The sequence below is a fragment of the Narcine bancroftii genome, chromosome 6, assembly GCF_036971445.1.
Source record: "Narcine bancroftii isolate sNarBan1 chromosome 6, sNarBan1.hap1, whole genome shotgun sequence".
Taxonomy (NCBI): domain Eukaryota; kingdom Metazoa; phylum Chordata; class Chondrichthyes; order Torpediniformes; family Narcinidae; genus Narcine; species Narcine bancroftii.
Window position 1 is genome coordinate 208347905 of NC_091474.1, and position 23936 is coordinate 208371840.

Sequence of the window (23936 nt, forward strand, 5' to 3'; positions counted from 1 at the left end):
AAAAAAGATGAACAACGGACAATATCTGTAAATTTATTAACTTAATTCATGCAGTAGAAGGAAATAAAACTCCAACAGTAGCGGTTGCTTTAGACGTAGAGAAGGCCTTTGACATAGTAGAATGGAATTATTTATTCAAATACTACAGAAATTCAGCCTACCAGAGAAATATATTAATTGGATTAAAGCATCATATAAGGGGCCATTGGCGAAAGTGACAGTAAATGGATATATATCAAAACAATTTAACTTAATCAGATCAACAAGGCAGGGGTGTCCACTATCTCCCTCACTGTTTGTGTTAGCTATAGAACCACTAGCAGAACTGATAAGAACAGAAAATAAAATAAGAGGGATAAAAATAAAAGAGGAGTATAAGATCAGTCTATTTGCAGATGACGTTATAGTATACTTAACAGAACCAGAAGTATCAATAAAAGAATTACACAGGAAATTGAAGGAATATGGAGAAGTATCGGGGTACAAGATCAACACAAATAAAAGTGAAGCAATGCCAATGAATAATGTGGATTTCACAAGGTTTAAGAAAGAATCACCATTTAGATGGCAAACACAAGCAATGCGATACCTAGGTATACAACTAAATAAAAATCTTGGCCATCTATATAAACTAAATTATCATCCATTAATGAAAAAATTACAAGACGACTTAGAGCATTGGAAAGACTTACCACTAACACTGATAGGAAGGATAAACTGTATTAAAATGAACATTTTCCCAAGGATACAATACCTATTTTAGTCATTACCAATTCACCTAACAGAGAAATTCTTCAAGGAGCTAAAGAAAATAATAAGGAAATTCTTATGGAAAGGGGGGAAACCGAGGATAGCACTAGATAAATTAACAGAATGGTACAAACAAGGAGGCTTACAACTACCAAACTTTAAGAATTATTATAGAGCCGCACAATTAAGATACCTATCAGATTTTTATCAAACAAGGGAAAAACCAGATTGGATCAGATTAGAACTAGATAAAATAGGGGAGAAGATACCTGAACATATACTATATAAATGGGATGAAAAATTGGTGCAACGCAGGAATTCACCGGTATTGCATCATCTGCTCTTCATTTGGAAGAAGATTCACATAGAAAGGAATAAAACAAATTACCAACTACCAAAACTAATATTGACACAAAATCAACTAATCCCTTTCACAATAGATAACCTTTCCTTCAGAGAATGGGAGAGAAAAGGGATCAAAAGAATAGAAAATTGTTTTTCGGGAAATAAATTATTATCCTTTGAACAAATGAAGGATAAATATAATATAACTCATGATACAATGTTTGCATACCACCAACTGAAAACCTACTTGAAGGACAAATTGGGAAACAGTCTGAGATTACCAGAAGAAAGAAATTTTGAATATGTGATTACAGACACAATGATAATTTAAAAATTTATAACAAATATGTCCATCAAACTGCAAGAAAAGGAGAACGAGGAAACAAACTGTAAACCTAAACAAAAATGGGAACAAGATCTAAACATAAAGATAAAGAATGAAACATGGGAAAAGCTATGCTCCGGAACTATGAGAAATACAATAAACATGGGGTTACACATGATACAATATAATTGGTTACACAGGCTATACATCACACCCCAAAAGTTAAATAAATGGGACCCAACAGTATTAGGCAGATGTTTTCTCTGTAAAAAGGAAACGGGAACAACAATACATGCAATTTGGACATGTGAGAAAGTGGAAAAATTTTGGGAAGATCTAAACCAGATATTAAATAAAATCACAAAAAGCAATATACCAAAAAACCCAGAGATCTTCCTCCTAAGTAATATAAGAAACAAATAATTTGGACTCGATTTGGATGGAGCACAAAAAAGATTTGTTATAATAGCCCTAGTTGTAGCAAAAAAATGTATTAAGTCAACCTGGAAATTAGAAGACAACTTGAGAATACAACAATGGTACATAGAAATAAATAAATGTATTCCATTAGAAAAAATAACATATAATTTAAGAAATAACATCACAATATTCGAACAAATATGGGAACCATACATGAAATACAATAGAGAAATCCTACCATGAACCTCCACCACCTAAAATGACAGAAGGAGAAGACAACATAAAGAACTGACTCAGTAAAATTTCTTGTTTATTTTTATTAAGTGACAACATTGTTTAACGGGTTAAATGTATCTTATAGATTGAACTTCAAATAAATGGGAAAGGGGGTGAGGGAGGGAGGGAAGGGAGGGGGGGAAAAAGGGGGAGAAAATGACACTGTATATATTCAAGAGAAAAAATGTCTGTATGTATCTTGGTCAATATGGTTTATAGTGTGAAAAATTAAAAAATTTTAAAAAAAAAGATGCCACATACAATATTCTGTCAAACTTCAAATGGTGTATTGTGGAAAGAATACTGACTGGTTGCATCACAGCCTGTTCTGGTAATTCAAGTGCTCAAGAACAGAAAACTACAGGGGTTACAAACATAGCCAACTCCATCACAGGCACTGATCTCGCATCCATTGCAGATATCTATGTGAGGAGCTTCCTCAAAAAGGAAGCCAATATCATAAAGCATCCTGATCACAACCAAGTCTCACTGCCATCTTTGAGAAGATACAGAAGTCCAGCACCTCCAGTTTCAACAATAATTTTGTTTCCTAATGGCTATCAGACTATTAAACCTTCCTTTAATACACAAATCATAAACCACTCTTAAACCACAGCAAGACAGATCTGCATTTTTAAAACACCACCTTTCTTTTCTTGTACCACTGTCATGGTGAATGTTTCAATTTTCAGATTTATTGTCAGAGTACATCCATGACATCACATACAATCCTGAGATTCTTTTTCCTGTGAGCGAGGCAGAATTACCACTTATTGGTTATGCAAAAAAAAACTGTACTCAAGGTACATATGTAAACAAATAAAGATATGTATACAGTGTGCAATACAGAGAGAGAAAAAAATAAATTAAGTGCAGATATAGGAGTCCTTAAAAGAGTCTCTGATTGAGTTTGTTGTTGAGGAGTCTGATGGTGGAGGGGTAGCAGCTGTTCTTGAATCTGGTGGTGTGAGTCTTGAGGCACCTGTACCTCTTTTCTGATGGTAGCAGTGAGAACAGAGCGTGTGCTTGGTGGTATGGATCCTTGGTGACTGTTGCTGCTCTCTGATGGCAGAATATTTATAATCTCTTTCCATATAGTAATTTAATGTATACTGTTCGGCTCCGAATCATGGGTCCTCTACCGGCATCACCTACGGCTCCTAGACCGCTTCCACCAGTGTTGTCTCCGCTCCATCCACAACATTCATTGCAGCGACTTCATCTCCAACATTAAAGTACTCGAGATGACAGAGGCCAACAGCATCGAATCCACGCTGCTGAAGACCACATCTCCAGAATGGAGGACCATCGCCTTCCCAAGATCGTGTTATATGGCGAGCTCTCCACTGGCCACCGAGACAGAGGTGCACCAAAGAAGAGGTACAAGGACTGCCTAAAGAAATCTCTTGGTGCGTGCCACATTGACCACCGCCAGTGGGCTGATCTCGCCTCCAACCGTGCATCTTGGCGCCTCACAGTTCGGCGGGCAACAACCTCCTTTGAAGAAGACCGCAGAGCCCACCTCACTGGCAAAAGACAAAGGAGGAAACACCCAACACCCAACCCCAACCAACCAATTTTCCCTTGCAACCACTGCAACCGTGTCTGCCTGTCCCGCATCAGACTTGTCAGCCACAAACGAGCCTGCAGCTGACATGGACATTACCCCTCCATAAATCTTCGTCCGCGAATCCAAGCCTCAGAAATTGAACATTTTTTTATTTAAAAAAGTATCTATTTGACTTCAGCAGTTAGGAATTTTTGGCATTTGTACATTGTATGACAATAAATTTATTATCATTATTGCTACCTCCACTGATTTCCTATTTCAGAACATGGCCTGCAGACGACGACAGGATGGCATTTTAAGAGCTTATTTCAGTACTTCTTAAATGCTGTGAGAGTATCTGTCACTGCTATCTTGTCCAGATTTACACTACTCTCAGGGTGCTAAAGATTTTTACAAATCCCTGTAAAATCTTTTACCCTTCACCTTACTCTCTGGTTAAGGGGAAACATTTTTTTTAACATCTATCATAATTTTGTGCATCTAACTTTAAGGAAAGCAATCCCATCCGATCTCCTCATGACTAAAACATTCCATCCCAGTCAACATCCCAGTGAATTTCTTCTACATCTTCTCCATTGCAGGTTATGCTCCAATCCAGTTCCAAATCAAGGGCCGCAACTCATTGCACTTAACAGGGGTAAGAAATAAGCATTAATAAAAATACAGGCTGAACTGTGCTGCCTATTATCCAATGGTTCCAAAGGGAATTGCTGATTATCAACTGTTCACTCTCAGCACCCTTTAGACTTTGCAAGGTAAAGGACAGAGATTTAAGATGAACTGGGAGTGCGATGGCAGTGGAAGGGCTCACCATTGAGACTAAAGGCAGAGCACCCAACTCGGGCTCTCAATCCTACATTATTGGGGCTGGTGTCGAAACAATGACCCCATAATTTGAATGTGGTGGCTGATATGGAGCGAAATGCCCAGGTAAATGTTCAACTTATTTTATCCTATTTAACCCTGGCATTAAATATTAAAATCACTTTGCTTCTTTCTGGACCAGAGACCCAACCAGTCATCCTCTTCCACCATCCTCCTCCACCTGGCAGAACTTGCCCTCATTCTCAACTCATCTCCGAATCAAAGGAGTAGTCATGGGTACCTGCATGGGTCCCAGCTATGCACGCCTGTTTTTGGGCTTTGTGGAGCAATCCATGCTGCAAGCCTACACAGTCAAGACCCTCAACTCTTCCTCCATTATATTGATGACTATATCAGGCTTGCCTCATTCACCTGCGATGAGCTGGGCAACTTCATTCACTTTGTGCCCAACTTCCATCCTGATCTTAAACTCACTTGGTCCATCTCTGACAACACTCTCGCCTTCCTCTCTATTCACCTAGCCATCCCTCCTCCCCCTTGCTTGCTGCTGTCCCCTTTCTCCCTTCTCCACCCATTACCTCCTGCATTTGTGACCAGGCCTCCCCACCCCATTGTTTTATTCGGATGCCTGCCGACACATCCATACCTTGATAAAGGGCTCAAGCCCAAAATGTCAGTTATGTATTTTTACCTTTGCTATAGAAAGGACACTGTTTAACCTGGTGAGTTTCTCCAGCATTATGATTTTACTTCAACCACAGTGTCTGCAGACTCTGTTTTACTTTTTATTAAATATTGTTCATTATTCTAATGATTTTAAGTATGCAAACACATTTGAATAGATTGTTAAATGTCTCAAACTTCAGAGATACTTTTTTAAAAGTTAAAAAGCCTTTCGAGCCATCCTCCTGAATCCTACTCTACTTTTGCAGTCCATTCCACCCAACTGGACCTATTGGGTGCAAAGGGTCACCTTATCCACCTCTTTCCATCTGAAGAAGTGGCACTGGGCTGAGTTGACTGTGGGGATGGAGTCCTCTCAGGATAATCCAGCTCACTAACAATAAAGCCGGCATATTCCCAGAACTTGATGGTTTCCACGAGCAAATAACAAGCTACAGCTAAGCTTTCTCTTTAATGATTTTATTTATAAATTTCGAGCCACATAAAAGAATACACATGATTAAAAGTAATACAAATTAATACAAATACATGTGACATAATAAAGAAAAAAAAGAAAACCCCCTATATACCACCCCCCCATCCCCCTACTAAAAAAAGAAAAAGATGGGATGAGATTCTCAACAGAAGTAGTTTCTAATAGTATGCTGAGACCTAAGGAGAAAGGGAATGTCAAAGCTTCATTTAAATACCAAGCTTTCTCAATGCAGAAATTTCCCCTTAGTTTGGAAGATTGGAAATCTAACTTTATTATTTAAGAAATACAAGAAGCAGGAAAAATAAGAAATAATAAATGTGTTAATCTAAGAGCGGTTGTTGAAAAGTTATTGGAATCTACAAGTAATGAACGATAATGGAATGCTGCAGGGAAATTCCAGCTAATTGCATTGAGCCAACTTATGTTTGTAAAGGGTAAGTTGTATAATAAATCTAATCCTTTTGAGGATGTACCTAAAGAAGGGGCCAGGGAAATATCTAGAAATCTAACTTTTATGGTCTTCCAGAAGGCATTCGGCATAATTTTATCAAGAGAGTGTTTACTAAAATTACTCATGGAATTAAAATTAATACCTTTTTAGGAAATTGATTAGGCAGTAGGCTTAACAATTCCTTGGCATCTGAAAAAAAGATAAGCTAACCGCATTGCCCAAGGGTTCTGTGACACCTTTGTGTGTGGCCCCAAGCACTAATGTTCTGTTAGGGATGTGGTCCAGTGGAAATTGTTTATAAGCAAAGACTTCTGTTAATTCTCCCAGTGAAATGCTGACAGAGGAAAACATGAGGAAGGAGGGAGTGGGAGGAAAGTACAGGAAGGGCAGGAAAAAGGAAAATGGGATGTGGGATCAGTGAAACAAATAAGCTGAGACCGAAGGTCTGGGGATGGGGTGTCAAAACAGCAGTCTGGGTGCCCAAATAAAATTGGCAGTCATGGGGAAGCATTGGAGCAAACACAATGAGAAATTGTCAATTTATCATTATTTTAATGATTTTGGCTTGGGAATTATTGATGGGTGCCCCTATATCCCAGTAAATTAAAACAAAAATGCAAGTTCTGCACCCAATCATGAAGACAAGTGATAGGGTGGCCTCCGTAGTAAAATGACTTGAATATAGGAGCAAGCATATCTTCCTATATTTATGCTGTATAGGACATTAGTGAGGCCATACTTGATGCACTCTATCAACTATGGTCTCCTGACTTTGGAAAGGGTATAGTTGCCAAAGTGGAAAGCAGTTAAGGTTCACCAGATTGATTCTTTGGCTGGAAAAATTGTCTTATGAGGAGGGTCTTAAATCTTATGGAGAGAGTATGCAAAAATGGATTCATATCAATATTGGACCAATTATCTTACAGAATGGTAGAGCAGGCTCAAAGAGCTAATTGGCCTACTTCTGCACCTTTTTATATTCTTATTGGTGTTTGAATGCTGTGCAAGAAGGAATGAATGAATGAACCTCAGAGTAAGAAAATAAGAATATAGAAAAAGAGATTGTATTTATCAGGAGTCTTGAGGTCTCACTTCCAACTTCTCTGCTTTCTATATTTTCCCAAAATCCAAAACCTTTGCAGCCCTCTTCTACAAATTATTAGGTCATCAGCTTACTCCCCTTATTGTCTATTCTGCTCTAATTTGCAGGCAGAAAAGAGAAAATATGCAACATGGTAACTTGAGTGATGTGTCATCCACAATGTCAATGGATTTCCGACAGTCTGCTTGGATTAACACTTCCTTAAGGAAGTCAAGATGACTAATAACGAAGAACTTTCTATATAATAATTCAGGTTCACTGCCTTCATACTGCTTCATGTGAAATATGCCTTACCTATAGACCAAAGCAGCAAGAAGAACCACTTACACCACATCCTGTACCAGACAGGCCATACTTCAAAGTTGGAGTAGATTTGTTTGACTGTAATGGGATGATTCATATAGTAGTAACAGACTATCTTTTCAATTACACAGAGGTAACAACACTACAGTCAACATCCAGCAAAGCAGTTATCACTTCCTTGAAAAATGTGTTCACGAGGCATAGAGTTCCTTATGAAGTACTATCAGACAATGGTCCACAATTTTCAAGCAGTGAATTTGAGTCCTTTGCAATACTTGGGGGTTTCAACATATAATTTCAAGACCACATCACCCAAAGTCTAATAGCCTAGCAGGGAGTTCTGTCAAGGTGGTGAAGAGCCTCATGAAGAAAGCACATGATGGACAAGAGGATTTCCACAGAAGTCTAACGATTCACAGAAGTGCACCACTACAGAATGGCCTTTCTCCTGCCCAAATGGTGATGGGTTGATGCATACGTACCAACCTTCCAATGCATGAAAATCTGTTGACACCTAAAGGAGCACACAAGGTCAAATGGCTAAAGTGTAAGAGTATGTGAAAAGCCGACCAGTCCTGAAGCCTTGAGTTCAAGTTGAAATCCGAGATCACAATTCTGGCGCATGGTCCATGAAAGGATATATGCAAGAGGAAAGAGATCCACAGATCTAGACAGAGGGAGGGACACCTCTGAGAAGGAACCACGTGGATCTATGACACAAAAGGGGGGCCAACACATTTAGAAAAGGAACATGTTCAGAGTTCACAGAATGACACAAATGCTAATGCAAGCAGTACAGTACAGTACCCTGGTGGAAACACATAGCAGACCAAAAAGGATTGTTAAACCACCTCAGAAACTGATTGAAAGCTGCTGAGTGGAAAGAGACTGGTCACAGAATGTAGATACCCTTGTTATGTAGACATAGTATTGTGTTTGTGTTTTTTTTAAAAGGGGAAGATGTGTTATGTGTATGTATAATAAAGAACTACATTTCGCAGTAGGCAATGCTTGCAGTTGGCGAGGGAACAAAATGTAGACCACGAAAGAAGTCAAGTGCATTGTTAGTTCAAGCAGCTCGAAAAATAAAGTTCTCAAGTGTTAAAACCATGCAAGGTTGTTCTTCTTCAAGGAACAAACATAACATCTTGTGAATCAGAAAAATAGAACCACACCAGACTATTGGTAAACAAACTTATCCATTGCTGTAAGTAGCCTAAATCAAAGATACTCATTTACTTAATTCTAATGGACTTCATACAGTGACATTTTCAATCAATCCTCATTATTATTTCTCCTTTAATAAATAGAAATATTTCCATTGCTTGCATTTCTATGAGGCCTTACAGAATATTCCAAAATGTTTTACAGCCAATTTTGCATACTTTGAAAGTGCAGTCCCTGTTAGAAAACACAAAAAAACAGCATCCATTGATCATGTTCTTGCTGTGGAATGCATTTGAGGACAAACTAGGTGCCATTTAATCTGCAATATAGCAGGTAAACTTTAAAAAATAGAACTGATCATGAAGTGCTTGGGAAAATCAGAACACTGATCTTACGGCTTAAGGTTGTTTTTGCTTGTTTCCTTTCAATGTACATTCATTTTAATTTGAATTCCATAAAAACTGACAATTATTTGCATTGCCATGTTCATTCTAATTCTTTTGTCACCAACTTGTCTATCATGACTTCCCTTTAACATGAAAGCTTGTTATCTAACATCTTTCCTTCTCCACCTGCTATACACTCACACCAAGTTTCAATGACCTTCCAAATGGATGTATTTATAGATAAGGAGGGGTTTTGAGGGATATGGACCAAATGGGATTAACTCGGAATGCTAATTTGGTCGTCATGGATTATTTAGGCCAAAGGGAACGTTCTATACTGATAGATTTTATGACTCCACAGAGAGTCATGATTTGAGGCATAGATAGGGTGGACATTCTAAGACACTTTAAATATACCATTTGGGATTCACAAAAGGTGCAGCTAACCATCAACCAATGACTTTGTGGCAATATTTTTACATATGATGGTACTTAGTTCAAATCTCACATTAAAGGCCTAATTTTGTATGACTAAGCAGTCCCATTGTTGTGATGAAATGTTAAACCAAGGCCCTGCTGCATAGAACATTACAGCACACTACAGGCCCTTCAGCCCTATATATTCCTTTTTTAAAAAGTACTAAACCCACTCTACCCTGTAACCCTTTATTTTTCTTCCATCTATGTGCCTGTCTAAGAGTCTCTTAAATGCCCTTTTCAGGCACCCACAACTCTCTGCGTAAACAAAAACTTACCCCTGATGTATCCCCTAAACTTCCCTCCCTTCACTCTGTCCACTGGTATTTGCTATTCCTGCCCTGGGAAACAGGTGCTGGCTGTCCACCCTATCTAAGCCTTTCATATTTTTTTTTGTTTCTAAAGAAGGCTTTTTATATGCTTTCAATGTCATTGCCAGTACAGGTGCTCCACAACTTACAACGGGGTTATGTTCCAGCAAACCCATCGTAAGTCATAAAAATCGTTAGTCGAGAAAGAATACCGCACCTACCATTTTTTATAATTAAATTTTGAATACCTTTTTTCCACATTGAAAAAAAATTAATGTACACAGCTGAAAGCACACTATGCATGAAGAATGTTTGAAGCATTGAACTAAAATTCATTGCTGGATGGTGGGTCATCACGCACGGGCATTAAACAGAAATGATGGGTTGCCTACATTAGCATGATTGCTATGGAGACTGTGAACATGGTTGAGTCAGCATCGCAAGAGAATATGATGTGCAATAATCTCGCGCAATACTGCCATGGCAAGCGCGGGATCGGATCGGATTTTCAAGTTGAAAGTATGGTTTCGAAACCATCATAACTTTGAAAAGTCATAAGACAAACCTCTTAGGTAGAGGAGCACCTGTATTCATTTATCAATCAACTGCCACTCAGAGAGGTTATTCAGTCAATAAATAATTGTAGGACCTTGCAGATTGCAAACTAATTCTCACTTTCATCAGTGTAACAACGAACTGGAATAACACTTAATTTGTTGACACAATGCTTTTAAATGGGAGAATGTTAAAATAGACAATAATCCAAATTCCATCTTTGGATAAAACATGTAATGGCAACTAGCGTGGATAGTACCGTACTTACCCAAAGTTTCCTTCTTTCCCAAATTAGTATTTTGATATGATTCCAATACCTGTGCATCAGCAACCAGCCTGAAGGATAACAGAGATAACAGAAGACCACTTAAACTTATTCTAGAATTTAGTGACATCGCCTGAAAGGACAAATTGAATGTACTGAAGGTGTGACAGTGTGGAGATCAGACACTATAAATTGCCATGTCTGCAGAATATGTTGGGAGGTGTTACCATGTGAAATGATTGCAAAAAAAAATTCCGAAATTACCATGGAGACTATGACACATCATAATAAAACCTGATGTCAAGGCATAGGTTACTATGGAGACCACATTCAAACGGTGAATGATCTCCCTTATCTAGACCAGAGGGGATAGAGAATAGCACAGCAAACAAAGGGATCAACATTTTTCAGTATCTTGAGGATCCCTTGTTTCATAACAAAACTTGTAGTTATAAATAAATGAATATGTCATATGGATTTTTAGTTTTGCTTCAGATAAGTAGTTTCTTAGATCGTAGTTTTTATCTTTCTGTATTTTTTCAGATTGCTAATTTTATACTGAAATAATTAAACAGGTACTGGAGCCTAATAATTATATGGTGGACTACTAACACAAAATGTTGTGAGTTCATAATCCTAGCACAAATAAATTATAAAGAGTAACTTTAATAAATCTTATATTTGCGGATTGCCATAGAGGAAACCTTAACTGGTCCTTACACAGTAATTCATGTAGATCTGACACACAGCATTTTGTGATCGACTCAGTATGCTTCAAAGGGGGAAATAAATATTGTATTTTCAATTTTTTTTCTAAAATGCTGCAAAATTTATTTCTGAATTACTGAACTTGGGCACAGGGCAGATCAATCATGATCATATTGAATAGCGGGCCAGGGCCTGAGGGCCCCTTCGGTCTATTCTTGCTTCTCGTTCATGTTATCATATACTGCAAGTATGTGATCAATTATTACACACAGAGCATTTGCACAATATAAACAAAAGTTGATTAATTTATATTTTCTGATTTAAACAAGAGCCCATAATGCTAAGAAAAGTAATTAACAATGTAATTTTGCTGAGTGCATTTTTTATTCCTGTTTTTATATCAGTTTTCTAGAATCCACAGTATTTTTGCTTTTTTTTTAAAAATGGTACCTGCTTTATTTTCATGGCATAAATTTACTTCCACTCAAGCAACATATCGGTACCACTTCCCTTGATGGGTCATGGACGAAGGAGTCCAAGCAGTATTGCAATAATCCTTTCATATCTCTCTACCTGTGTAAGGAGAAAATCTAAAATGCTCCTCTTCAGTCTTTGACTATCACCTGCGCAAGGCCATGCTGGGTCAGGCTTGTTGAGTGGTTGCAAGCTCAGCATTCTGTCCAACTTCCATCTATAGACCCACCATGAAATCAAGACTGCTTAATATTATCGACAGATTTGGCAATTATAATGGATTGACAAATTTGCTGTTCTTCAGGTTTTATTAGCACTAGTAAATCTTTAGATTTGCAGCGTTTTAGCAATTGACCATCACTCTGTCTTCATCAACTATAGTGTAAGAATCAGTTGTTGCTCGATTGGTATTATTATCACAGTGTAAGAAACTTCTAGATTGAAGTAAGGAGGTGGGGATCAAAAAATCTCAATTGATGCTTCAGTATACTGCTAAGTGGGTGTTGCCTTTCAGATATGAAGTTAAGACAAAGTCTTTTGGAAACAAAAGGTCCCATGCCACTAAGCTGAAGAACAGGGGAATTATCCCTACTGTCCAGGCCAACATCTATCCCTCAGTTAATACTCTGCACCAACCCCAATCTTATTCTAATCTACATCTCACCCATTCTGAATGCACAGCACTCAACTCACTTTCCATCACCCTGAGCCTCCTTATTTGCTGCAGTCTCTTGTGCATCTCCATTTTTGCAGCCTTTGTGAGAATTCACATATTGGACATTGCTGCATCATACTTGCTGGTATGCTTGCTTAGAAAGCACCTTGTAATAATCTGAAAGGACAAGCTTCCATTTCATTAGCATCCTGGTGCATCCATGTCCCAGATTTAGAATCTTCACACACACTTTTCTGTAAACAAGATTCCTGTTCCTAATCACCCCACCATTTTGACTCATGCATTTCCTTCTGCTGCCTCGACTGCAAGCTCTGGACACCCCTCACTGAAGATATCTTTGACCAAGTTCCTTATACTTGCAGTATATATTTGCCAAGGCAAATAGCGCCTTTGGAAGACTACACAAAAGAGTCTGGAAAAACAACCAACTGAAAAACCTAACAAAGATAAGCGTATACAGAGCCGTTGTCATACCCACACTCCTGTTCGGCTCCGAATCATGGGTCCTCTACCGGCATCACCTATGGCTCCTAGAACGCTTCCACCAGCGTTGTCTCCGCTCCATCCTCAACATCCATTGGAGCGCTTTCATCCCTAACATCGAAGTACTCGAGATGGCAGAGGTCGACAGCATCGAGTCCACGCTGCTGAAGATCCAGCTGCGCTGGGTGGGTCACGTCTCCAGAATGGAGGACCATCGCCTTCCCAAGATCGTGTTATATGGCGAGCTCTCCACTGGCCACCGTGACAGAGGTACACCAAAGAAAAGGTACAACGACTGCCTAAAGAAATCTCTTGGTGCCTGCCACATTGACCACTGCCAGTGGGCTGATATCGCCTCAAACCGTTACATCTTGGCGCCTCACAGTTCGGCGGGCAGCAACCTCCTTTGAAGAAGACCGCAGAGCCCACCTCACTGACAAAAGGCAAAGGAGGAAAAACCCAACACCCAACCCCAACCAACCAATTTTCCCCTGCAACCGCTGCAACCGTGTCTGCCTGTCCCGCATCGGACTTGTCAGCCACAAACGAGCCTGCAGCTGACGTGGACATTTACCCCCTCCATAAATCTTCATCCGCGAAGCCAAGCCAAAGAAAGAAGATATATGAAGTGCCTTAAGCTGTTGACTCTTGTGTTATTAACAGGCACCTCGGAAGGCCATTCAGCCGATTGGATCATGCAAGTTCCCTGGGGGAGAAATTTCATGTGAGATTCCATCTCTCCCCATTTCCTTTCATCCCTGCGGTTTATTCTCTCCATCAATTCCCATTTGAAAAGTGGATCTATTTGAAAATGGAGAGTTATGGGTTGTGAGGGAGGGAATGGTTGATTTTTTTTCTCTCAAAGCTTCTTAATTTGCTCATCAACAAGCCTAAGTGCTACCATGATAGCTGGCATTTCCTATGTAGTTATTTGTAGAAATAAATAGAATTCGACACAGGCAAATAAAGGATACAGATGCTAGAAATGCGAAATACGACGGGAAGCGCTGAAAACATACAGGCAATTTTAATGTACCTGTGTGATACATTTATTTTCCCCATCTGTAAGTACAGAAAAGCCCTCAAGTTGTGTACCAAGATGAAAAATCACTTTGAGATGTTAAGCAAACAACTAATCTGATAGAGTCATGTCTCTATCTTTGCTCTCTAAAATACCTGCTAAGTTTCTCCCACATTATATTTTTAATTTGCAGCTATCATTTAGTTTAGTGGAATTGAGGGGGGTAACGACAGATTATTTTCCTTTCTGATCACTTCCTTATTTGTCAGCCACTTGAAGGATTTCCTGGTGGGCTCCACCAATTCCTGCTGCACGGCTTCTTCTCTCTCATTGATTACTGTCCAGACCTTGTTACTGCTTGAATTTACCAATGAGGGATTTAAAAGCTCCAGCGACACGCTTGGGGGGGGGGTGGGGGGGCCGCGCGAGGTTTTGGGTTTTGTAGTTTCGTTCACACCGAACGGGACGATCAATGGCACGCGCTGAACGACAACTCCCAGGGGGCGGCGCGTCGGGCCTGCTTCAGGGGAGGCGGAGCCGCGCTTGCGCGTCGTCGCGGTCTCCGGGGCCAGAGCGAGGCGGGCGTTGTTTATTGTGCCCGGGGCCGCCATCGCGGGCTGAGAGCTGGGAGGCGAGCAATCCGGCGGCATCGGCTCCTGCTGCTGGGCGTGACGGCCTTGGCTCCTGCCGCACGGTGACTGCGGCGAACGGCGTGACCCTCCCAGGCAGACACCGGATAACGGCGGGCGCAGAGCCGGGTGAGATTGAAGGCAGAGCCCGGCCCTTCAGCGGTAACGGGGAGGGGGGGACCCAAGCGTCGCGGCCAGTCCACCAGGGCCCGCGTTGATTGAGCCAATTAGCCGACCTTGCCTGCCCCACCCCGCTAGACGACATGGCCTGCGGAGCCACCTTGAAAAGGACTATCGATTTCGACCCTCTGCTGAGTGCCCCGTCGCAGTCACCGAAGAGGAGGCGTTGCACCCCGCTCACCTCGGCCGCCTCCCCACAGAAGTACCTGAAAATGCAGCCGTCACCGTTCGGGGAGGTGACCCCTCGCCTCACCACAGGTCGGTATGGCCCGCCGTCCTCTCATGGCAAGAGGGCGATGCCCGCCCTTCTCTGCATCGCCAGGGGCGTGGGAGCCACGCGTCCTTTCTTTCACCTTTCTCGCTCTCCGAACGATCTGGGTCGCCGCTCGTTTCTTTGCCGCATCCATTCGTTCAGTGTCTCTACTCCACTCTGCTTGTTGGATGAGTAGCTCTTCCTCTTCCCCTGTCAAGCTTCACTCACCCTCTCCAGATGATGTTGCTGCTCAGCAACTTTCAATCCTGTATCTAAATCGAACATTCTTCTCTGCTATTATTCCCTTCCCTCCACCCTCTGGCTAACTTCCTCTCTGCATTACTGTCCTATCATTCGTGCTTTGGTTGCCCTCTGGATTGTTCTTCCTCGTCACTGCTTGGATTCTTGTTCTCCTGTACTTTCTTTTCCTTTTGAGATTCCCTCACAATCATTCTAGGTCCTGATTGTGTGCTCCTTCCTGTGTTCGTGCAGTAAGGTCAATGTCTCGAGGCCCCAGGGTGCTATTTATTGCTATTGAGTGATTTGTGGTGTGATTTTTAAATCTCTTTGGGAGACAAGTTGAGTAATTTGTATGTGAAGGACATTTAGTTGTCATGCACTTTCTGATTCGTTCTGCTTAAGTTTACTAACATTTTAGCTGTTTTAACTCACTGGGAATGTTTGCTTCATTCACCAAATTAGGTAATATGAAATAAACTATGCAAAAATGTGTTTAATATCAGAATATTTCAATAATGATGAAGTGAAATTGTTTTTGTATGTACTGATGAGACTATATATTTGTGTGTGTATGTGTGTAGAAAGGGTTATCTGAGTGGTAAAGTATTTGGAATACATTGTACCTAAATGAAAATAATATTGTTAACAACTAAAGCCATAATCTTGATTTGCTTAGGAATTTGATTTTTAAATCTTAAGTTTTCTTCACATTTATAGTTCAAACATTTTATGTATTTGGGTTTGTTTTGGGTATTATTCTTTGACTGCAGAGAGGGGAAAATTGAACATTCTGTAATATTGAAAGTTAAGAGTAGACTTGTTTGACCTTTTTCATTGTAGAGCTATTTTGAAAGTTTTTGGGACATATTAATTTAAAGTTTTTTTCAGTAATCTATTGACATCAGTCAGTTTACTGAAATTTTTTTTAAATTATTCAGTATCATGGTTTGATGTGCCTTGGCAGAGTGGTGGTCAGTTAAATTACTGGACTAGAAATCCTGGACTGGCAGTGTAGGAGATTCAAATTCCATCTGAAGGGTGTAGATGCTGGAATATGAGGGCAAACCCAATTTGATAGAGTAATGACCAACATCAACTGGAGAAAAATAATTAATTAGCATTTTGAGCCAGACTCTGAATTTCCTGGGATTTTTTTTCTCCCACTGATCCTGCTTAACCTGTTGATTCTCTTTAGCATTGGATCCCACTTGACAGCTGGAGGATGATTGTATTGAGTTTTAACTATCTCTGAGAGCAGATAATGGAAATTATAAAATTTTAATTGACTCTGGCCACTTTAAACTGATTATTTTGGTTCATTATTTGTTAATCTGCTTTGTAAAACCTTACAAGGTGATTAAAACAGTCCATACATTTTCAACTTAAAATGATATTTGACCATGTGCTCACTCTTTCTGGACAGTAATACAATTTTACAATTGGAGAGCTAATGACCTTGCAACTTCCTGCAATTGTATGGAGGTGAAATGCATCCTGAAAGCTGAGCAGATTTAAAACAATTCATTGTATAATTATAAGTACTCTGTTCCTGGGTAGGTTGAAGATGAGGTCATTCCACTTGCATTTTCATGCAATAATATCCTGCTTTTACTGAGAGAATATAGCGTTTCTGTTAAGTTCAGATTTTGTTCGGGTAGACACGTACATTAGTCTTGTTTACCCTAATATGGTTTCCATGAGCCCAGTTACCTGCATTCAGTTCATTTTTCTGATACATTATTATCAATGAGCACTATTTAGAGTACAAACTAGAGTATCTTGCATCCTTGTTCCAGTATAATGGAACATCCTCTCAGCACCTGTTAAAACTTGAAACATTTTAGTGGGAATACCTCTAATTGGACAAGGTGATTGTTTTGTGGAACACCTGAGCTCTGTCTGCAGTTGTTAGCCTGAGCACCTGCTTCCGTGCCATTTCAACTCCTTCCTGTTCCTGCATTGACCTTTACTGTACATCTTTGGGCTTCTCTGCCAGGATGACACCTCATTCAGATGGAGTAGTCAACAATTGGTATGAATATTTGAATTTTTCACTTTCAGGCAAATTTGTAATGGTACTTATTTACCATGGCTTACAAACAAATAAAGAATACTCTTTTAGCACGCCATGAAGTCGACTTTTTCTTATTATTCTTCAACTCCCCAAACACCACCCAACTAAATTCCTCTGACCTTCTCATTGGCTCACTGCCACAAAGGTGATTCTGACACTCCTCCTGCATCTGAGATCCACCGCCTGTACACTGACGCTTAACACGTGCGCGTTATTGCCCCTGCAAGTCGCATTACTTATGTCATCAGTGGCTGCCGGCACCGCTCCTGGCAAAGGGAAGCATGCGACCATGACAACTTGCGATCCTTGTGCCCGTTCCCTTCTAATTCACCCAGGTTCTCTTTTATCTGATACCATACACAATATCCATTGGGTGCCCTATCCTCTCTCTCCCAGCTGGATCCATCATCTATCTCATATCTGGTTCAAGTTGTTGCTTTTCCTATCAGATTCCAGCCTTTGTCTTGACCTCTACTCCCCACAGTCTGGTTCCACCTGATGTTAATTTCTCTCATTACTTGTCTATTGTACACACTCCCTCTCCTCAGCTGATTTTACCTATTGACTCGCTGCCTTGCTCCTGCTTGTCTCTCTCAACTAACTACACTCAGACCTGTTGCAGGATCTTGCCCTGAAATGTCTGCACAGATGCTGAGTGCTGACCTCCTTAGTAATTTTCTTTTCCTTCATATGACAGCATGGCAGTCTCTTTAGGTCTATTTTATAATTGGAAGCAATTTATTTGTTCAACAAATCTAACTGCACAATTTCAAAGGCAAATATATCCTGTTGATTCTGTTTAGCATTGGATCCCACTTGACAGCTGGAGGATGATTGTATTGAGTTTTAACTATCTCTTCCAGCACCTTTGCCCCAGTAATAGCACCTGGGCCCCAGGAGGGCTACCCAGGTGCTGCAATTTAAAAGGGGTTATTGTTCACTGCTCAGATTTCAACATCATACTGGCAAAACTCCTAAGAGATTTGGAACTCTGTGCATCCCTCTGCAACTGGATCCTCTATTTGTTAGTGTATCTTATTCAGTTCTGATCAGCACCATCACCACCTCCTTGTTATGCATTAATGTAGGAGCAATCCCAAGGCTGCAAGCTTAGTCTCCTGCTTTATTCCCTCCCTATGCACTTGTGACTGCATAGCCAAGTTCCACTCCAACATGATCTATAGATTTGCTGCCAATGCTACTGTTTGCCTAAAAAAATCTGCAAATGAGTACAGGATGGAGTTTGAGAACCACTAATAATTGCATTACCTTTGTTTTTTTTTAAATAAATTGTACATGTGCAGTGTACGTGCTACCCGAGCATGGAGAAGAACTATACGCACACCAAAGCCTTGGAAAATGAGACTGATTTATTGCACACTTACACGGGCCCTGGAGCTGACGTCAGAGACCTGCATCATCGAAGCGACAGTCTTGGATTGCCTGGGATTCTGCCAGAGTTCCACAGCTTCCTTCTGTGCGGAGGTCACCTGGGATGATGGCCATGTTGTCCCCAGGTCCATGTGATTGCTACATTCATTGGCCATTTTACAGGCTAGTCCGTGTTTCCGCACGTGGGCCACTACACAACACCCCACTCTTCCCCCCCCCCCCCCCAGAACTGGCGACAGGGCTGTTGTCCATAGTGTTGTGGGGGAAGGAGTGGAGACCAGCTGGTTACAGTCCTGCTATGCCAATTTTAGGTGGTTGACAGTAAAAGTCTTAACACTGATATAGAGGATGAAGGTGGAACCATTCTCTAACAACCTTGTAGGTCCCCCTTGTAGGGCTATTGTATGGGTGTTCTGTGTGCGCCCCTCCTCATGAACACGTACTGACTTTGGGATGCTTTGCTTTGCTGGCCGTGTAGTGAGGGTTGCCATGGAACTAAGGACCCCAATTTTCACTGCAGGTTCTTGAGGGTTGCCCCAGGGACTTCCGGGAATTTATCATGGGCCAGGAACTCCTGTAGACCATCTCCACTGTTGAGGCACAGTACAGATTCCCAATGTGGCCTAAGGCAGTTTGTCCTCCAGTTGGGACCCTTGATCCAGGCTATCAAGGTTGCCTTGAAGAGCCTGTGGAAACATTCCACCAACCCATTGACCTGTGGGTGATATGCCATGGTGTGATGTCACTGCATTCCCAGAAAGTTAGCTAGTGCAGCCAAGATCCAGGAGGTGAATTGTGCCCCCCCCCCCCATCTCTGGAGTGAGGTGCGCCGGGACATTCATGTTTCAATGAGTACCCTGGTGCGGGTTCCTGTGGTGGTATCAGTCAGCAGGACAGCCTCCAGCCATCTCATTGGAGCAGTCATCCATGGTCAAGAGGTATTTTGCCCCATGGGAAACCAGTATTGGCCCCACTACGTCAATGTGTCCATGGCTGAACCTGCGCCACATCAGCTCCAAAGGCTGTGTGGGCATTCTCTTGTGACTCTGCACTTTGGAGGACTGACAGTTCCTGCAGATTTTGGCCCACTGGCTGACTTGTTTACAGAGGCCGTGCCAGAAAAACCTACTGGCCACCATTTTGACCATGGTCACCGGGTTGTGGATGGCCTCAAACCTGGCACCACCACGCAGCTGGAACTATGAGGTGGTGCCAGATGGCGCACAGCAATGTCCTGGGATAATGGGAACATCCTCCACCCTGAGACTGGAGGTGGCTGTCCAAAAGCAGGGATCTCTGGGTCCTGCTGCTGTGCTTTGGTAAGCGCCGTGTAATTGACCCCTTGGGACAGGGCATGTAGCAATTTGATTGCAGGGCGTGACAGAGCGTTAGCTACCACGTTGTTTTTCCCCATCGATATGTTGAATGTCTGTGGTAAACTCAAGTGTCTCTGTTGTCGGGCCAACCATGCGTCCAATGCCTTATGGAAGGTGAAAGTCAGCAGCTTGTGATCAGTGAACCCCTGAATTGCCGGCCTTCCAAAAAGTAAAGGAAATAAATGTGTTACTGCCTTTCTTTTCTTTCTTCTTTGGCTTGGCTTCGCGGACGAAGTGCAGTGCTAACAGCTCTCGGTGGAAAGTGCTGTATTTGAGTTCTGGTGTTTTTTTTTTTGGTGGGGGGGGTGCTTGCTGAAAAAGGCCGGGCATTGCCACTGGCCCTTGATAAGTTGTTCTAGGACATCCCTTACCGGTGTGCTGGAGGCATTGACCATTAGGGCGGTAGGTGCCTTCAGTCTGGGGTGGACCATGAAGGTGGTGTTGACCAGTGCGTCTTTGGCATTCTGGGATGTCGTGGAGGACTTTTCATCCCAAGGGATGTCTTTTGCCTTGCCTGTCATCTGTGCGAAGAGGGGGTGGGGCACATGATGTGTGCTGCTGCCAGTATGAACTTGTAGAAGAAGTTTATCATACTGGCGAATTCCTGCAGCCCTTTTATCATGCGTGGTTTAGCGAAATGCCAGACTGCCTCTACCTTGCATCGTGTCTGTTAATCCTGTGCCCCAGACCAAACTGGCACTTAACAGGGTTGATAGTCAGTCTGAACTCACTCAAGTGAGTGCACAGTTGTCTCAGGTGGGCATCATGGTACTTGCTGCTGGCGATGAGGATATCTACCAAATAGATGAACACAAATGAGAGGTCCCGGCCCACTGCATCTATCAGCCGCTGAAAGGTTTGTGTTGCGTTCTTTAGATTGGGGACGTCCTGGGGGTGAACTGGGATATGGCAGTACCCCAGATGAGGTCCACCTTGGGGAACACCTGTACCTCGTGCAGGTTGACAGCAAAGTTTTGGATGTGGGGCACAGGATATCTGTCAGGTGTGATGGTCTTGTTGAGTTGGCCATAATCACTGCATGGTCTCCAACCCCCTTGCTGATTTGGGCCCCATGTGGAAGGGGGAGGCCCAGGGACTGTTGGAACACTGCACAATCTCTAGCTCCTCCACTTTCTTAAAACTCCTCCTTCGCCAGACTGAACTTTTTGGGAGGGAGTTGGCATGCTCTGGTGTGGAGTGGGGCCCTCTGTCTATATGTGGTGCCATACCCCAGGCTTTGGCTTGGCTGTGGAGCCACTATTGAGGGGAATTCCACCAGGATGCGAGCAAATTCATTGTCCAAGAGTGTTAGAGTCCAGATGGGGGTGGGTAGCTTGGCTTCCCCCAGAGGCAGTCTAAAAAGTTCCCTTGAGGTTGACAAGCAAGCAGTGGGCCTGAAGGAAGTTGGCGCCCAGGAGCGGTTGTGCCACTGCTGTGAGGGTAAAGGTCCATGGAAAATGATGTTGCTAAAACGAAGGTGGATGGTGTGGGTCCCAAAAGTTTGAATGGAAGAGCTGTTAGCTGCCCTCTGTACTGGGCCCTGCTTGCTGTTCCACTCCCTGATCTTCTCCCAGTATCCCTTGATGCCCTCTCAGTCAAGAACCTATTAATCTCTGCTTTAAATGTACCCAATCACTTGGCCTCCGCAGCAACCTGTAGCAAAAGTTCCACAGATTTAGTACCCAATGTGTGAAAGAAATTTCTCTGTGTCTCAGTTCTAAGTAGATGCCCTTCAATCCTGAAGTTGTGCCCTCTTGTCATTGACTCCCCTACTATGGGAAACAGGCTTTCTACTTCTATTTTGTTCATGCCTTTTGACATTTGAAATATTTCAATGAGATTTCCCCCTCATTTTCCTAAATTCCAATAAACACAGGCCAAGGGCTATCAAATTCTCCCTGTATAACAACCCTTTCATTCCCAGAATCATACTTGTGAAACCCCTCTGACATCAGCAAATTCTTTCTTCATTGAGGAGCCCAAAACTGCTCAGGGCGCACTAGTGCCTTATAAAGCCTCAACAAAACATCTCTGCTCTTATATTCTACTCCTCTTGAAATGAATACCAGCCTCCTTCACTGATTCAACCCAAAAATTCAGAGTATCCTGCATTAGGGCTCCCAAGTCCCTTTGCATCTGGGAATTTTCAATTTTTTCCCCATTTAGAAAATAGTCTGCTTGTTTATTCCTTCTCCCAAAGTGAATGTATATTTTCCAACATTATTTCATTTGCCAGTTCTCCTAATCTAGGTCCTTCTGCAGTCTCCCTGTTCCCTCAACACTACCTGCTCCTTCCTCCACTTCTCATCAGCAAACTTGGCTGCAAGCCATTCATTCCATAATCTGGATCAGTGATGCATTAAAGAAAGTGATCCTAACACTGACCTCTGTGGAATACCATTAGCAACAGGCAACCAACCAGTATAGGATCCCTATTTTCTGACTCTACTTCCTGCCAAGTAGCCAATGCTTTACACATGTTAGTATGTTTCTTGTTGTACCATAGATATGTTTCCTGTTGTACTACGGATTCTGAACAAGTAGCCTCATGTGCAGCAATTTGTCAAAGGCCTTCCAAATATCCAAATACATAACATCCACAAGCATCTCCTTGATCTAGCCTGCTTGATGCTACTTCAAAGAATTCCAGTAGGTTTGTAAAGCAAGATTTTCCCTTGAGGAAACCAATGCTGGCTTTAGCCTATCTGTTGTATGCCTCCAAGTACGTTGTATCCTCGTCCTTGACACTGCTCCAAAATCTTCCCACTGATGTGAGGCTAACCCACTGTTTTGATCATACCTAATTGACTCATTATGTGCACGGTTTCATAACTCCAAAGGAAATGAGCTAATGACAACTTTTCTCAAGCAAAATGTTTCAGTAACAATTGGGTCTAGAGCCTTGGCTCTCAACCTTTCCCCCCCACTCGCATACCACCTTAAGTAATCCCTTTCTAATTACAAAGCACCTATGGCATAGGGATTGCTTAAAGTGGTATGTGAGTGGAAAGACAAAGGTTGAGAGCCACTGCTGTAACTGGATCCTGGACTTCCTGACAGAAAGACCACAGTCTGTCTGGGTCAGTAGCAGAATATAGAACACCAATGACTATCTGTTTATGATGGCATGCCTAACTTTGGGGTTTAAAAAAAAAATCAGATGCTCTTCTACTGTAATGGATTTAAATTTTCTAAGTTTATGGGGTTCTTTTATCAATAATTTTTGCAATTTATAAGATCACTTGGATCTTGCTTTGAGTCTGTGGTTTCTTTTAATGGTATCAAAGGAGGAAAACCCCAACACCCAACCCCAACCAACCAATTTTCCCCTGCAACCGCTGCAACTGTGTCTGCCTGTCCCGCATCGGACTTGTCAGCCACAATCGAGCCTGCAGCTGACGTGGACATTTACCCCCTCCATAAATCTTCGTCCGCGAAGCCAAGCCAAAGAAAGATAGTGAAATTATATGTACTTACCAGATAACTTCCGAAGAGAAGGGGTTAGAATTTGTAGTATAGTATAAGGTTTTTTAATCCTTTTTCAATTCGTCATATGCTGTAATTGTTTAAGTGCAACTGAAACTACTGGGTGACTACACTGACCTATAGCTCCAGACAGCAGTGCTAGCACCTATGAACAAAACAACTCGGCATGTGTCTTGCTGAAGCTATCGGGTGAGCATGCATAGTCAGACCGACTGTCTGACTGCTTGCAGTCCAATCCACTGACTAACCTCTTCAAA

At 41.8% G+C, this 23936-nt stretch overlaps 2 protein-coding genes across 6 annotated transcripts in view; one reads left to right on the forward strand and one right to left on the reverse strand.

Moving 5' to 3' along the window:
* The window catches only part of LOC138737005 (uncharacterized), a 268455-nt gene extending 257531 nt beyond the window's left edge, over positions 1-10924 (reverse strand). For all 3 annotated transcript variants that reach the window (XR_011340709.1, XM_069887356.1, XM_069887355.1), the window contains exon 1: positions 10691-10924. Coding sequence is in view for 2 of the 3 variants with exons in the window: in XM_069887356.1 (XP_069743457.1) it covers positions 10691-10817 (127 nt within the window). In the remaining variant the exon portion in view is untranslated. The remainder of the gene's footprint in view (positions 1-10690) is intronic.
* Positions 10925-14713: 3789 nt separating this feature from the next.
* The window catches only part of akirin2 (akirin 2), a 32766-nt gene continuing 23543 nt past the window's right edge, over positions 14714-23936 (forward strand). For all 3 annotated transcript variants that reach the window (XR_011340712.1, XM_069887361.1, XM_069887362.1), the window contains exon 1: positions 14714-15116. Coding sequence is in view for 2 of the 3 variants with exons in the window: in XM_069887361.1 (XP_069743462.1) it covers positions 14942-15116 (175 nt within the window). In the remaining variant the exon portion in view is untranslated. The remainder of the gene's footprint in view (positions 15117-23936) is intronic.